At 39.6% G+C, this 15,106-nt stretch overlaps 1 protein-coding gene across 3 annotated transcripts in view; it reads left to right on the top strand.

Moving 5' to 3' along the window:
• Positions 1 to 15,106, top strand: part of RB195_011089 (uncharacterized protein) — a gene marked incomplete at both ends in the record, with an annotated part of 49,202 nt that overhangs the window by 11,022 nt on the left and 23,074 nt on the right. For 2 of the 3 annotated variants that reach the window (XM_064192362.1, XM_064192361.1), the window contains 7 exons: positions 9,546 to 9,601; positions 10,679 to 10,826; positions 11,568 to 11,688; positions 11,799 to 11,929; positions 12,788 to 12,952; positions 13,081 to 13,185; positions 14,578 to 14,775. In XM_064192362.1, the coding sequence (XP_064049942.1) occupies positions 9,546 to 9,601; positions 10,679 to 10,826; positions 11,568 to 11,688; positions 11,799 to 11,929; positions 12,788 to 12,952; positions 13,081 to 13,185; positions 14,578 to 14,775 (924 nt within the window). Of the gene's footprint in view, positions 1 to 9,545; positions 9,602 to 10,678; positions 10,827 to 11,567; positions 11,689 to 11,798; positions 11,930 to 12,787; positions 12,953 to 13,080; positions 13,186 to 14,577; positions 14,776 to 15,106 lie in introns of those variants that run through there. The other variant, XM_064192360.1, reaches the window with a different exon arrangement.

The following is a 15,106-nucleotide window of genomic DNA, read 5'->3' as shown; positions in this document are numbered from 1 at the left end:
AAAATAAGGATTATTATTGTACCACAAAGCAATAAGGCTGACTGTACCCAATCGTTTAATAAATGTAATAGAATATTCTGTAAAGCGGAACGTTACACAATAAATTTCTATGAAAAGTCGGCGAAAGTGTGTATAAAAGATTGAAGAGTTGTAGGAATGCGGAATAATAGGAATGGGTTTCGAAGGTATGAACGCGGAGACGGACAGAATAATGGATATTCAGAAGAGGAATCGGAGCTTGCAGAGAACTTGCACGTTTTGTTTGGCATTTGTGCAGTCGAGAATCGGCATGAGGTGTTGCGAGATGCGAGGACAATAAACTGTGCGTCACTGAGCACGAAATCCAATTGGATGGGCATGGTAGCCCCCAGAGCCGCAGCCAGCCAAGCAGGATCCCGTGCGAGAAAAACAATCGCTTTTTGCACTGGATTCACGACAAAACAAGCGACGACACAGGGAAGAAAGACGAGCTGCTTTTGCTTTTCCGCCGCCCTCCGTTATCGATTGCATTATGGAGGATTCATAGGCTTCCAGGCGACTAATGTGGAATTAATAGGGTCGCCGTCACCTCAGCGAGCGATCTATGAATTAATTTAGTCCAGTTGAAATCCCCTCTCAACAGCTTTTTTGATGTTCCCAGAAAGAAAGAAAACAAACAGTTGCCGTATTGGAACTAAGTCAGGCTTTGTTCAAAAGAAATCAGGAGAAGAAGGATGTGCAGAATAAGGAAATGCTGGACGAGAGATTAGATTGCACTCGTTCTAGGATTTAACGCAAAATCGCGGGAACATTGGCACTTTTTTTGTGATATCCAAAAGCATTTGACAATGACTGTAGAACTTGGCACTAAAGTTTTCGTCTTAAAATTTAGTTTTTCTACATTGGAAATAATATCATGAGTGTTTGGAGTAAATGGCATTTACTTTATAAAGTATTTCTAAGAAAAACTACAGTTCGGACCTGCTTTCGTTTTATTTCGAAGAGGATATTAAATATACAAATTAAAGTCTAAATTATTGGATGTATGAATGCATCGGCTGAATAGATGAATAAATGAATGAATGTGCGAGTGAATGAATGGATGAATGATCAAATGAAGGGATGAGTGAATGAACGATCGAATGTATGAGTGGTCGAATGAATGAATGAATCTACTATTCCTACTATTATTATCATCAGTGAGATTGAATGGTGATTCCTGGTTATGTGTACCCAAAAGCAATATAGCTTAACTGATTTTCATTTTTCCATTTACAACAAATGCTATCCATGCTAGGAAACAAATTATGTATGAAGATGAAGAGTTTTCTGAGAAAATCCGCATGAAAATTTGGAGTGAGCAACAGCGTTTCTCAGCTGCTCTATTTTAGATCAGAGATCAAACAACGCACAAGATGGCAAATTTATTTTCTATTTTTCAGAATGGTGGAAGATTAGAATTTAGTTTATTAAGCCGCAAGTCAGCAAAGGGAACCTGAAAATACATATTCTTTCTTATATTTATTTGCAATTACTGACTCTCTGAGCAATAGAAATTAAATAAATTTCTGTTGATGTTCAAAAAACATGAGCGAATATCAAATCGTAGAAATATCATAAGAATAAAAATATCCGATAATGCTTCCAATCCCTTCGAAAAACAAAATAACAGCAAAGTAACAAATTTGAACAAACATATTTCGAAAAAAATGTTTTGGTGTTTTTAGATGAAAATTGTTGGAATGGTTGGTACAGCCATAATTTGTTGCTTCACGCATTGCAGTGACAATCGGTGATTCCCTCACGCAAGACTGGTTACTGAAGCATAAAGGAATGAAAATTGAGGAGTCTGGCCGATGCGGCTCGACAGTGTGTTCGAACGACGTCACAATAGGCCCAGTTTTAAAAACTGTTTCAAGAATCCGACTCCGTTATCGAGTCTTGTTTAATAGAAATATGAGTTTTCCGGACAGAGTTTGTACAAGTTTAACCTCCTTTGAAAAGAATCCTTATGGGACGAGAGCAAAAACATTTCCGACCTCTTCAAACAAGAAAGGATTCTTTTGTCCTGTTGTTTTTTTAAGTAGAATAATCCATTTCTTAAAGAACTGAAAAGAGGTGCATCATGAGAATGCTGAATACGTATTTTGCTAGCTGCAACATGAACATCTGTAAACAATTCAGGAATCATGTTTGTTCCGCTAAAATTCCAGGAGGAAACATGCGATCATGGATTTTTCTTGTGGAAGTGTGAAACTGAAAATGTAGACGGGAGTGTGGACGAAAGTGAAGAACTGCAAACATAGAAGTGCGTGGAATTTTTAAAACGATGTGTAGAATATGTATACGAAGAGCTTGGCGACATAAAGACAAAAGTATGAAATAAAAGTGAGAGTTTTTGGTGGATTACGGGAAGAATAATGGTGGATTTCTTTTGGAGTAACATTTATTGAAGCGAGCGTATAAAACACGATTTTAAACCACTAGACATAGACATACCACAAGATTTCCAGGCTTCCCAAATGAATTTTCCAGGCTCTGACGAAGGCGATAACGCCGAAACGTTAGCTGTTTAATAAAGACGATCAATAACAATCTTGGCTACAGCTCAAGAAAATCAACTAAAAACTACTAGATTTCGTTCAGTTTATCCGGTGAATCGGACATGGATTACATATTCCGGAAACGCGAATGTTTAGGAAATTCATTTCTCGATGTTCGAATATTCGAAAATTTGCTAAACAGTAGTACTTTTTACCGAACTGAGTGTAGTCAAATTACACGAACTTCTCTCCGCACATTGAGACATGGAGATAATAGAAAAGATCCAATTTTCGACGGGAAAGGCAAAAAAAAAAGCAAGGAACGAGTAAAGTGTAACCACATTCTTTCTTATCTGCATGTTCTGTTGCAATTATCCACTTTATGTATGATCTCCGAGATCTAAATAAAGCATTTCTAGAAGCTCTTATTAAATGTTTGCTCCAATGTTCATTGTCCAATGTTTTGCTCTTGCTGTTTTCCAGGAAGAGATGAGATCGCAGAAAAGAAACGAAGCGATAATCTGCTCGATTTCTTCTATAATTTCTTCTACTTGTAACGAGAAAACTACCAAATTCTTAATTCTAATTAAGACATTCAACATTTAACGTTCCTACGGGAAATAGGAAATAAGAATTTGTAAAACGGTCCCCTCAAGATGCATGTCCGTAATATATCTTCACGACAGAGATTTATATCCCAGAAGGTGTAGAATTCCGGAAAAAAGCATGGATATGCGGCAGAGAGCAATGTGTTGTGCGTGTGTGTTGTAAAATACCGCTCAGACCAGGCCGTCTCGTTAATGAGAATCAATACGGGGAAGGCGGTGCTCTCATGAGAATGTTAAGTGAGTGAAGCGGCAACAAGCAGCAGAGTCCGGAGCCCGTCTGGAGGATTTTTTGCTGGCGCCCGAGAGTAACGCAATAATTCTCTACTCGGAAACATGTATTTTTGGAAGTTGCGACACGAAGGATGGCAATATTGAGGAATCTCGTGAGAAGCTTAGCCTATCACTAACCACTATCATGGCGGGTCAAAATATATCGAATGGCGTTTTGCTCGGCACAGTAAAAGATAAAAAGACAGGAAAAAGAGTATGGACACTCCCTTACTCACGAACTTTCAACTATTTACGAACCTGTGAACAATACTCAAACATCGTTTCTTTCTTAATGTTTATTTGTGGATACAAATTTGAGATCTACGAAGAATAGAGGAAACCACTTAAAGCACTTACTTACACTTACGTAAATAACCACTTACGAACGTTCCTATCTACAAGTTAGAAATTCCATTTGGAATCCAACTCTTTTCTTTAAATAGAGGAGCATCTGGCCACCAGAAACTGGAACAAACCAATGTTCCTTAGAGCAATCACCTGTTTACTTACTTATTTGTTATTTGTTTGTGTCTGTCTGTTTGTTTGTTTCTATTTTGTTTTTTTTTTCTTCACTGAAATGATGGCTTGGAGAGAATAAAGGGAAATTAGTCTAGATAAATCCATAACTATCATGTCAGAAAATATAAACATTCATATACATTATTATTAACACGTGCTGCTTTAGCAATAACACGTGTGAAATGTGGTTGCCAAGCACTGCACAGCTGAAAACACGAGACGGGTAAGGTGATACATTTGTGATACACGAGACCCCTACACGCGATAGAACTCCAGTCTGAGAAGCGTGAAAAAAGCGCCCCATTCCATATTAAGGACACCGGAGTGTCAAGTAAACTCCGCAAGTTTAAAGGCAACACCCCACGAATGTGAGGTGGTACGGATTTCAGGTGGAGTATTCGTATACGGGATCGTAGATTCTAGAGAGAAGGGTGATTCCGTCCATTTCTTCCTAATTGCCATAAAAAAACGGTCCGGAAGATACGGCTTCGAGAGATCCGGCGCGCTATTTTCTACAACGGGTTCGATTGGAGCGCGCCAGCCTTGTGCACGCGCCGCATCTTCCGGACCGTTTTTCACGGCAATTAGGAAGAAATAGACGGAATCACCCCCTCTCCTTAGTCTGCTATCCCGTATAGGAATACTCCACCTGAAATCCGTACCACCTCAGATTCGTGGGGTGATGCCTTTAATATTCCGGCAAAGTTTCGCAGAGTTACAGGGAATTTTGTGATATTCATGTGTCAGTAAAAGAAATAAATGTTGATAAAAGAGTGGATGTGACTACAAATATAAAAATATAATATAGTATAATAAATGTAATATAAAGCGAATAATATAAAAATAATATAATATCTATAAACGTAGTATATTTAGAGCATAGTATTGTACTACAAGTCGCAGATGTGAAACGAAATTATTAGTAACCTTAGAGGAGTGAGAGCCCAGAGAAGAGAGGACATTATGAGTTGTTCTCACACTTACTCTTCATTCCACCACTACCTTTCTTTCGTTCCTTTTAAGGATATGCTCAGGAAAAGTTCTACAAAAGAATACATAAAGACAGCCCCTAACGGTTTTGAAATTGTGCCAAACACACAGCGAACGCACGCAGTTCCAACTAATTCCGTAGCAAAGAACGGCGTTTTCCACAACGTTTGAGACGTTTAAGACGATCAGAGGAGAATGACAAGAGCCAGCCCGGTTCCCGTAATCTACAACACGAACACTAGGTTTTCACTGTTGGTTTTCGCATAACGTCAAAATCGCGATACGTTGTTTTCAAAGGATCTCAGGAAATTTTTGGTGAGTTTGGCTTGCAGATTGTAATTATTATGAGCGTGATCATGTTTAATTCCCTCTTGTCGTCCTGGAAAATGTCGTGGGAACTGCTTTATTTCCTACGAGGTACCCTAGAATGCCACCCTGTGGGAGAATATAGAGATCAGCCTTTAAATTACGATCATGGGCGCAGCTACGCTTAGCTCCCACTAATGACTTCCTGAAAAATGAAGTGAGAAATTTCCTTCCATTCATCTATATTACATTAATTATATTATATTATATTTTTATGTACGTTAGGACGCGCCGCGTTCACGACCGAGCGGTTGGCAATCAATGAAATCAAACTTTTCAAGTAAAACATTGAAAAGGCTGCTGAGAGAACTGGTGCTGAGAAAGTGTGCAGAGGTGGCGCGTTCTAATGGGCCTCGTAAGAAATAAAGCTGTTTCCACACTGCTTCCCAGAACGATAAAGGGGGATTAGACATGATCACGCTCTTAGAAATCATAATCTAGAAGCAATGCTCTGTATTGATTGTAGAAATAGAACTATTCCACAGAAATCCTAACATTATCAATTTCGTGATATGCTGCCTTTAATTGGGATCGAATCTATTTTTTACACTTAGCTATGGTTTTCTTCCTAACTTTTGTAATGTATACAGACCGCATCTACTAAGAAATGAAAATGTTACAGTCTTAGATCTGGGGAATTTGGATGCTACAATAAAAAATATTCCATTGAAACTCTAAATGTACATTCCACGCTTTTCAAGTCAGAACATAATTCTCATTTCACTCCGAGAAAATCCAGGAAATTGCATGGCTAGTTGCAACACATTGGACGATAACATTAAAAGAAACGAAACTCTTGTACACCCACACTTTCACACTACTTATGCTTCAGCTTATTAATCTTGCTTTGGTTCAGTTTTTTTAGGGCTACTCTCTTAATCAGGCACTTCTATCTTCATCAACCATTAACCTCTCGTCTTTCCTACCTTTCTAACCTCTCGTCCTATTCCTAGAAACGACTTCCACGAAAAATATGAAAACAATCCTTTCTCGTCTTTGCTAAATTCACACAAATGAACATAAGTGGATCGGATGGATATCAGTTGCGATTGCATGTTAATGAAATTTGTAAGGAAAGATTATCCTGATGAACATATCTTTATGTTCTTGCGCATCAAAAATATAATACGGTTATCCGAAGTTGTTAATGATGTAATGAGTGGGATAACTGAGCTGGGTAACGGTAAAGAAGGTCCCGGCGGATTCTCCGCGAATGCTTTCGAGACATAACGTGCCCAGTATACCTGCGGATACGCGAATATACCTCGACTAGGTCACTTCAGTCGTTGATAGAAACGCCGACAACCGTCTAAGGTGCTCTTCTGGCCATAGAGACGCAAAGAAGTGTGCAGTTACAAGGAAATGTGCAAAGAAGAGTGGTGTTAGTTGTCGAAATTACCGAATAAGTCAAAGAATAATAGAGTCAGATAGAAGTACATGGGATTTCGTATGGTGTTCTACTGAACTCAAGGCAATTTTCTTAGGAACATCTGGAAGAGGATTCTACCAAACCCATGATTAAAATAATAGTATTATAAAAAAACAGCCACAATTTCTCACGTATCATTCTGAATACTTTGAGGCGTTCAGGCATCTGACGGCAGCAACTACAAAGGGAAAAGCCGAGCGAAACCATCCGCAAAAATTTGCTGTGGGCGCGATTTGAGGACGAGATTGCCGAGCCGCGCCCCGCAGCTCTCGGCATGAAAGTGTCCGTGTCACTCACATCTTCACAGCCACGGGTGGCAAACAAATGCTGCTACGAGGATTGTAGTCGAATTTTCGCCAAACGAACGTGGAGAGCACGCATTGGCGATCAACACAGCTGAACCCGACAAGAGCGGAGGATGCGGAACAAGTGGGCGGAGGTTAGAGGTGAGCTGCGTAGGAATGAGTACGGAAAGTGAAGTGCACACACTCGAGACTGCTACGGGTATTCACACGATCTCATTCAGTAACAGTACGTCAGTATTGGAGGTGTTTTTAAGAAACCTCTTTTTTTTTGAAGGAATACGTTGCAGTCGTGGGCTTGTGCTTAGGACATTTCGCAAAAGCTCACACTGCTGCAGAAGAAATATGAGACCGCGAATGGGCCGCGTCGAAGATAAATGGAGGCCGAGGAGCGAATGTAGCAGAAATGTCATTTTAAAGCGGTTGAATAAATGTCGCGAAAATGCTCTGTAGAAAAAAATTAGTTTTATTATTTTTTAATATATTATTTTTACATTTATTAATTTCTTAGACCAAGAAGAAATTAGCCCAAAGAATTAGATTACTATGATAATTTGACTTGAAAAAATAATTTATAGTTGTGGCATTCTCAATATTGGTTACATTTTGCTACGTACCACTACGTATTTTTCGAAATAAGGAAAAAAAGTTACTCGAGATGTGGTGCTTTTCTGTTCTTAAATGTACGCTTCAACACACCTTTCCTGCTCAAAGGCATGATTTCGAATGATGGACACCTTCGGTTTTATAACGAATACGACCGCCTTGAAGATAAAATCTGTTGCCTGTTCACTCCGAACTCTTGAACCAAAGCTGCAAAAAACTTGATGTGAAGTGCACTACAAAAATATCATTCCAGGGTATGTTTCTTCGTGTTGTGCCGAACGATAGATTTTTGAATATTTATTCTCGACTAAGTTCTTCAAGGACTCAAATATGGAGCCGAAAATTATCCATTCCAACGAATATCTTATCTACTCAACAGAAAAATCCTAACTCTTCTTTTAGATCTCACAGTTAGAGGTGGAAGTTCATATCGTAGCTTAGGATAAGAGATGACTCTTCTCTCTGATTCAAAGGTGGGATTTCCATCTATAAAAACATAAGGTGACCTGCAGCAGTTAGCTCACCTCTGAGGTTCACTCTACGTTCAAGACTAGACGTACTATAAGCTGTGAAGAAGTGCAACAAATAGGATCGTGTGCATCTTAGGGATCCTCCCGAAACTCGGGGACTCGAACCAATTCATTCAATGTTCGTAAGGTTTTATTCCGCTTAAAGAAGGCAATGTATCACAGAATTGACGTAGTGTGGAAACCCCATGGGAAATATAGAGTTCGACGAGCAGGTTATGAATATAAGCGCGATCACTCCAGTTCCCCCTAATCGTCCTAAGAAACGCCGTAGGAAGGGCGTTTTTGTTCCTGCTAGTTTGCTAGTGCCTGCTGGAACCGTTGCATTCGTTCCAATCCTGTCAACAGCCTATTCGTTGGTTTCAGTTGAATAGGCTGGTGAGGAGTGCTAATTGATCTTCGACCGCTCGTACGTGGAAGCGCCGCGTACACAAGAACACGCACTCGCGCTCCAACTTCCCACTTTCCTCGTACCTAAGAAACGTACGAACGAACATACATAGTTTAACGCTGTTTTGTTCTAGGGGGTTGGGGAGAACTAAAGTAGGTCCCATAATTCATAATCTAAACCCAAATGTATGTACGGTACTGTGTAATGTACTCTATTTTTCCCCTGTGATTTTTACAGTACTTGAATTTCTTAATACGCTACAATTAAGCATAACCTCCATGCCCGTATGTTATGAAGTTTTTCATTGTTATAGCGTTGCTCAGCAATGTTCCTACTGATTTCAATTTTGTGACAATTTTTGAGCTCTCACCTGAACATCAGAGTTCAACTAACTTTTTAGTTTTTTTCCTTTTTGCGAACACCGAATTATTTCCAGGATCTCGAGTACTTTAATTGATTAGGCTTCGTTTTTCCTCTAATCCTACGTTTTAACACCACTTTGCCGAAGTTGCATTCTGCTGCACAAGGATATGCTGCTTCTTGCCATAGAATAACGTGCTTAGTCCGCGTTCGTGTATGTGTGTCACGAAAACACCCCACAGAGACGAGAAACTTCCGCCCGGTTAGAAACAAACCTGCGCCACCTACCAGGTAGGCGAGCATTCTGCCACAGTGCTTGAATTTCTTGAAAATTGAACGAAAAAAACACTGTTAGGAAAAGAGAAATTCAATTCTACGGCAAAAAAGTCACAGGAAGTGATTTAAATTTAATTCAATATTTAATATCGTAGTTTTACTTCTTTTACTTTTTAATGATCAACCAAGGCGAGCAAAGCGAGAGTCGCAGGATATTTGAAATCCAGCGTAAGCTGGACAGTTGGACTGGTGTATAAATATTCATTCATGTGTACAATGAATACAGTATGTGTATAAAAACACTATGCTCTTTATCATGTACTATGATAGTAGTTCCTGCGGGAGATACGATCTCTGGGAGCAGGTTCATTAATGTTATATGGAATTCGTAATCCGACTGAATTTGTATTATTTGTATCACCTCGTTTATATCGTGTAAGTTTGAATTAGCTGAATTCGACATCATCACAGTAACGACAAGAACTCTTACTTTTTTACAACCAATTCACCATGTAAAAGAAACTGGTCGTGATCCCGTGAGCGTGAGTCGAAACGACTTCTTCCGCAATTGCGTAGGCTGGTGCAGTCACGGTGGCACTTACGCCAGTTCTGGTCGGGCTTCAAGGCTGAGCCATTTCGGCAGCCTATTCAGCTAAGACCTGTGAATAGGTTGCTGGGAAGGTCTGCGCGTTTACTAGCGTGATGCGTTCTAACGTACGACGTAAGGCGGTTCCCCCGCCATTTTTCAGTAGGATTAAGGAGAATTGAGTGGGGTCACGCCTATTTACGCTGTAAACTCCACTTTTGCTCAGAGATACCATTATCGGTGGTTTAGTGATGCGTTCCATTCAATTTAATATTTCTTTCTCATAGAGGACACGCGACACCCTTCTGTACGTCCGTCGTCGTGTTAGGGAAGTATGCGCAGCGCTCTCCAGAAGCACGTGTTGGATCTGCGGGCATTGGCGTGACTATTCTGAACCACCCCCCACACTCTCTCCAAGATACTCGTTCCAGCACTCGCCGTTGCAGTCCGGTTGATGGTCCCACCTCGAATCAAACCGCAGCTTCGAGTGGAACGAGTTACTGAACTGTGCAAGCTTCAGGTCGTTTTGACCAGGGTGTGTACACTTTGCAGCCTTTCGTAACACACCTGGGAATTACCATCGTGGCTGCATTATGTCTAACCTTTTTCCTACGTGAAATCCCATGTTCAGTTTGAAAATCAAAAGTTTTCAAGAAAGAGCTGTTACTATATGCTGCGGGAAAACATTGTCGAAAAAATTTGACGATTTTTCGATTCAATTATCTTTTCAACCACGAAAAATAACTCAATATATAGCTATTGATTAGTCACGAGTGGAATTCGTGATAGGAAAAACTTGGGAACTAAGAGAAATTGAGCACTGCCTCACATTTGGCAGATAAGTTTGCCAGAAATTTTTTGATTAAGAACTGCATCGAAATATTTTTTTATTCATCACATTACCATTATATCCCTAAATTCTTCAGAATAATCGCTTGTTCTCTTTCGTTCACTGTTTATGGTGTTGTATTTACTCCTTATGATGATCCCTGTGATAATGACACAGTACTCGTAGGAAACACCACAGGATACAAAGCGATTGCAGATCAAATGAACGGGATTATCAACTTCTCGGTTAGTAAGGTCATATCTTTTTGTCTACATTTCAAAGAACTGTAGTGTGGATTCAGTATAGCAGATTCTCGCAATTTCCAAAATTCAAAGGCACCATACCACGAATCTGATGAGGTGAGGGAATCCGCGGGAAAAGGTAGAGATGGGGTTGTAGACTGCGGGATCAGGGGTGGTTCCACTCATCTCTCCATAGTCGCTGTAAAAAAATCGCATTAGTTACTTTGAGGTACGTTAGAACGCTCCTCTATGTACACGTTCCGGTCCCTCAGTAATCTTTTTCTGGTGAGAAGAGCTCATCAATCTTCGACCGCTCGCACGTGAATGCGGCGCGGGCACAACGGTTGCGCGGCGCAACTGAAATAGTCGTGAAGAACCACGTCTTCCATGTCGTTTTTAAGCAACCCAGGATAAATCGCAATCTACAACCCTAACTGTAGCTTTTCCCGCGGATTCCCCTACCACGTCAGATTCGTGGTATGTTGCCTTCAAGTAATCTATTGCTTATTCCTACTCAGTGAACAGGGTCAAAGCCCGAAGGCTTTTTCTTTCGTTTCTCTCTAGTTAACTGCGAGAAAGACTAACTAACTTCTTGTTAACTGCGAGAAAGAAAATTTGCGATTTAAAGATGTTCAAACATTTTTCTTCGAACATCCAGCATTCCAGTGCAGCTGATATAGTATGAAATATATGAACAAAGCCATTACATGCACAAAAAACAAGACGTCCCTGTTTTACATTCAGATCGATCCGTGCGCAGACTTCTACGGATTCATGTGTGGAAAACTGGTACAGAACACTTCAACACCGGACTTTCTCAGACTTCTCAAAGTTAAAAATGAAGAACCTGAAGAAATTATACTGTGTTCATCTTCAATATATATAATTTTCCACTCATTTTTCTCACATTACGATTACACTCGTTCCTGACCGTGATCACTGTATGGAATTTCCAGCACATTCATATCATTTCAGCTGAGCTGAAATCAGGAGGAAAATCAGGATCGAAGGCTATAGACCAGGCAAAGAATCTTTACAAAAACTGTGTCAAGAGTTTGAATGACAAAAAAGGCACAAGTGGAAAACAAGTAATGGCTGCAATACTGGTAAGTTCTGAATTAGTTTTTTTAAGAACAGTAGTCAATTTTGGGGAATTACACGACCCCGGTATTTGATAAAGCTATCACATAAATATTCTGCACCCAAACGGTACAAAAAAGAAGAAACAAAAAATCGATGTCGCTTAAAGGTATCACCCCACGAATTTGAGGTGGTGCGAATTTCAGGTGGAGTATTCGTATACCGGGATCGTAGATTATGGAGAGGTGGGTGATTCCGTCCATTTCTTGCCAATTAGCGTAAAAAACGCTCCGAAAGATGCAGCGTGTGCATACGGCTGGCGCGCTCCAATCGAGCTCGTAGAAAATAAATTGCACCGGGACGCTAGAAGCCGTATCTTTGTTTTTCAGCCGTTTTTCACGACAGTTAGGAATAAATGGACGGAATCACCCTTCTCTCAATAATCTACGATCCCGTATACGAATACTTCACTTGAAATCCGTACACCTCAGATTCGTGGGGTGATGCCTTTAATTCTACTCTCTCTGAATGGGAATTTTCTAATCAGATACAAGGTTGCATTACCTAACTCCCATTGTCAGCCGATGTTGTGTCGAACTTAGAAAATCATTTCCTATTAGCCACAAATCCTAGATTTCGAATCCGTATCTGGTGCGAACGTGGATATCCAATCTAACCTTTTTGTCTGTGCTCGTTTTGGTCATAATCTATTTATTTACATCGTACATATAGACTGAGAACCATTATTTCGGCTAGTACAGCCTTTCCCTACATATTCAGATACCCATATCTGCCTCATTCAAACTATGATATCTACACTTCTTCAATGAAATTATTGTGAGGTCTACGAAGCACTGGAAACAGTTTTATAATAATTTTTTTAGAGTTATGGAGAGTTTCCTACTATTTCAAAAAGCCAAAACACGTCTATAGGCGATTTCGATCTCACTAAGCTATTGGTTCATTTTAATCGGAACAGAACTGTCACTCCATTCTTGGTGCCAACGGTTGGACTGAATAAATTTAACACTTCGGAAAATATCATTAAGGTAATGCTCAGTTACTCATTTAATCTAGTCATTATTAAATACGTCAACGATGGTTTCGCTATTACGCATATTTATGTTGGTCTTCTGTTGCCTATTTCCAATACCATGGAATAATAAGTGGTGTTCAGTTCGATCCTCGGGCCAAAATCCACTACCTAATTGGCACAAAAGCAACAAATATCACCGCTTCCTCATCATCCAACAAGCTCTTACGTTCTTTTTATTCTAAAATTGTGAGTATCTGTTCCGAATACTTTTTTTATTTATTAATCAATGATTTCTGCCCAAATATTCGCGTAATCATATGGAACGTGCACAAATTTGGTCTTGAATTAAGTTTCGAGCTGTCCCAGTCTCTTCAGAGCTGTTGATGAGTGTTGTACCTGGGATAAATGAAAAATTCTATACCAGCCTTGCTAGAATATCCAGATAAAATGCGCCAGAAAAATTTTCCTTCACGTATAGGGATTGTATATAAGTAATATAATGCGAATGGACTAGGGGCAATTTGGTGTAAATGTTCTATGTTGAGTTCTCTGCACTTGTAAACAGGGGTCTTAAGATATTGGAGGATTCGGGAACATAGTTCCTGAGGGAAAACACTTCCTACTACAAGCCTGAACATCCCCTATCGAGAAGAAACGAAAGATACAATAGAGTACTTAATTCACACGCCGAGGCAACACTTTACTTCCTTTCGAGTAACGGACTCCGCTTTATCCGTTTTTTCGGTCCTATGGTGTGCAAAAAGAAGTTTCATCAGATGAACTGAATCCTATGGTGCTCTTTAAATTCATGTATAATGGATTTGTGAGGTGTGTTGTAATTTTCGAGAAGTATATCCAGAGCTTTTCGACCGATTTGCTTGAGCTGCGGCCAGGATTGATATTTTCTTTATTACTCAACAGCTAACGTTTTCTGTACGTATTCAATATGCCAAAGTTCAAAGGTAGTCGAATATAGGCACTCCAAGTCCTCTCTTCTTGAAACCTCGGCATTTCAGAGTGTATTTATCTTTTCTTGTTATGCTAACGAGGTTTAGGTGAAACTTTTTTATTGGCCTGACGTTTCGACAAACTCGTCTTTTTCGAAGCACTGAAAATGGTTCGAGGTCTTTGATACCACGCATATCCCACCAAATATTAGATTCTTATTTCAGTAAGTGATGCTCTGAATATAGTGCCTATATTCAGAGCATCACTTACTGAAAAAAGCATCTAATACTAGAAAATCCCTGAGATGTTGCCTTTGCTGTGCTGCATCGGTTGGTACACACGGTGAATTCACAGAACTCAGCACGCTATACGCCCATAAACGAATATGGTGTTTAGATCAGTAGCAGAGAAAATAGAAATTGTTGCGGCAAATTATTGTTGTAGACTTGTTTATTTCTTTGAGAAATAAACTGCAGTGTGAATTATGAAGGTGTAGTTCTAACAAAAAATCTCTAATGATTCCTCTTTGGTTTGCTCCTCTTACCAATGATCATTTTACGTCGCATATCAAATTCATAAGGGAACAATTTTTTCTGAATTCTGAATTTGTAAGCACACCTAAATTATTGATCATCTCAATCTCTTTTTTTGCTGAGACACTTGATGTGGGAGTCTCACAACACATTTCAGATTAGCCTGATAAATGGAGACATCAAAGGAGGTACTCTCAATTCGTCGATAGTTGAAAGTGACATCACTGATGTGCTAAAGTTTGAGTCCAAGGCAGAAAGTATTTTCTCGTCGCTTTCTGAGATCCACCAAGATCCGTCTTCAGCCAAAAAAGCACAGTTACATCGTCTAAGTAAGGTCGATAAAGAACTAAAGATGGTGAGCCATGTTTTCAATTTATAGCTAGAAGAGCCAACATTGACACAATGCGGAGCTGTTGAAAATTCCTGTCCTCGTTGTACCATCTTTAAAATACAACCACAAAACCAGAGTAAAATGCCTTAAGTACTGTATTTACATTCTTCATCTACTGTGCTGGTTTCTACGACGCCATCTTTTCATGATAGCGGTTTCGAATACATGTGCGTAAAGCAGCGTAAAGCGTAAAGCAGTGCATCTTTCCAACCGTTTGCCTCCTATTGTCAAAAGATCCCACAAGTCCCCCATGAAAATAGAACCATTACTACAAGTAAAGATTATGAAGAAAATT

This window comes from Necator americanus, chromosome III (genome assembly GCF_031761385.1).
Source record: "Necator americanus strain Aroian chromosome III, whole genome shotgun sequence".
Taxonomy (NCBI): Eukaryota; Metazoa; Nematoda; class Chromadorea; order Rhabditida; family Ancylostomatidae; genus Necator; species Necator americanus.
Note: the sequence above shows the minus strand (reverse complement) of the source record. Positions and strands in the feature narration are given on the sequence as shown.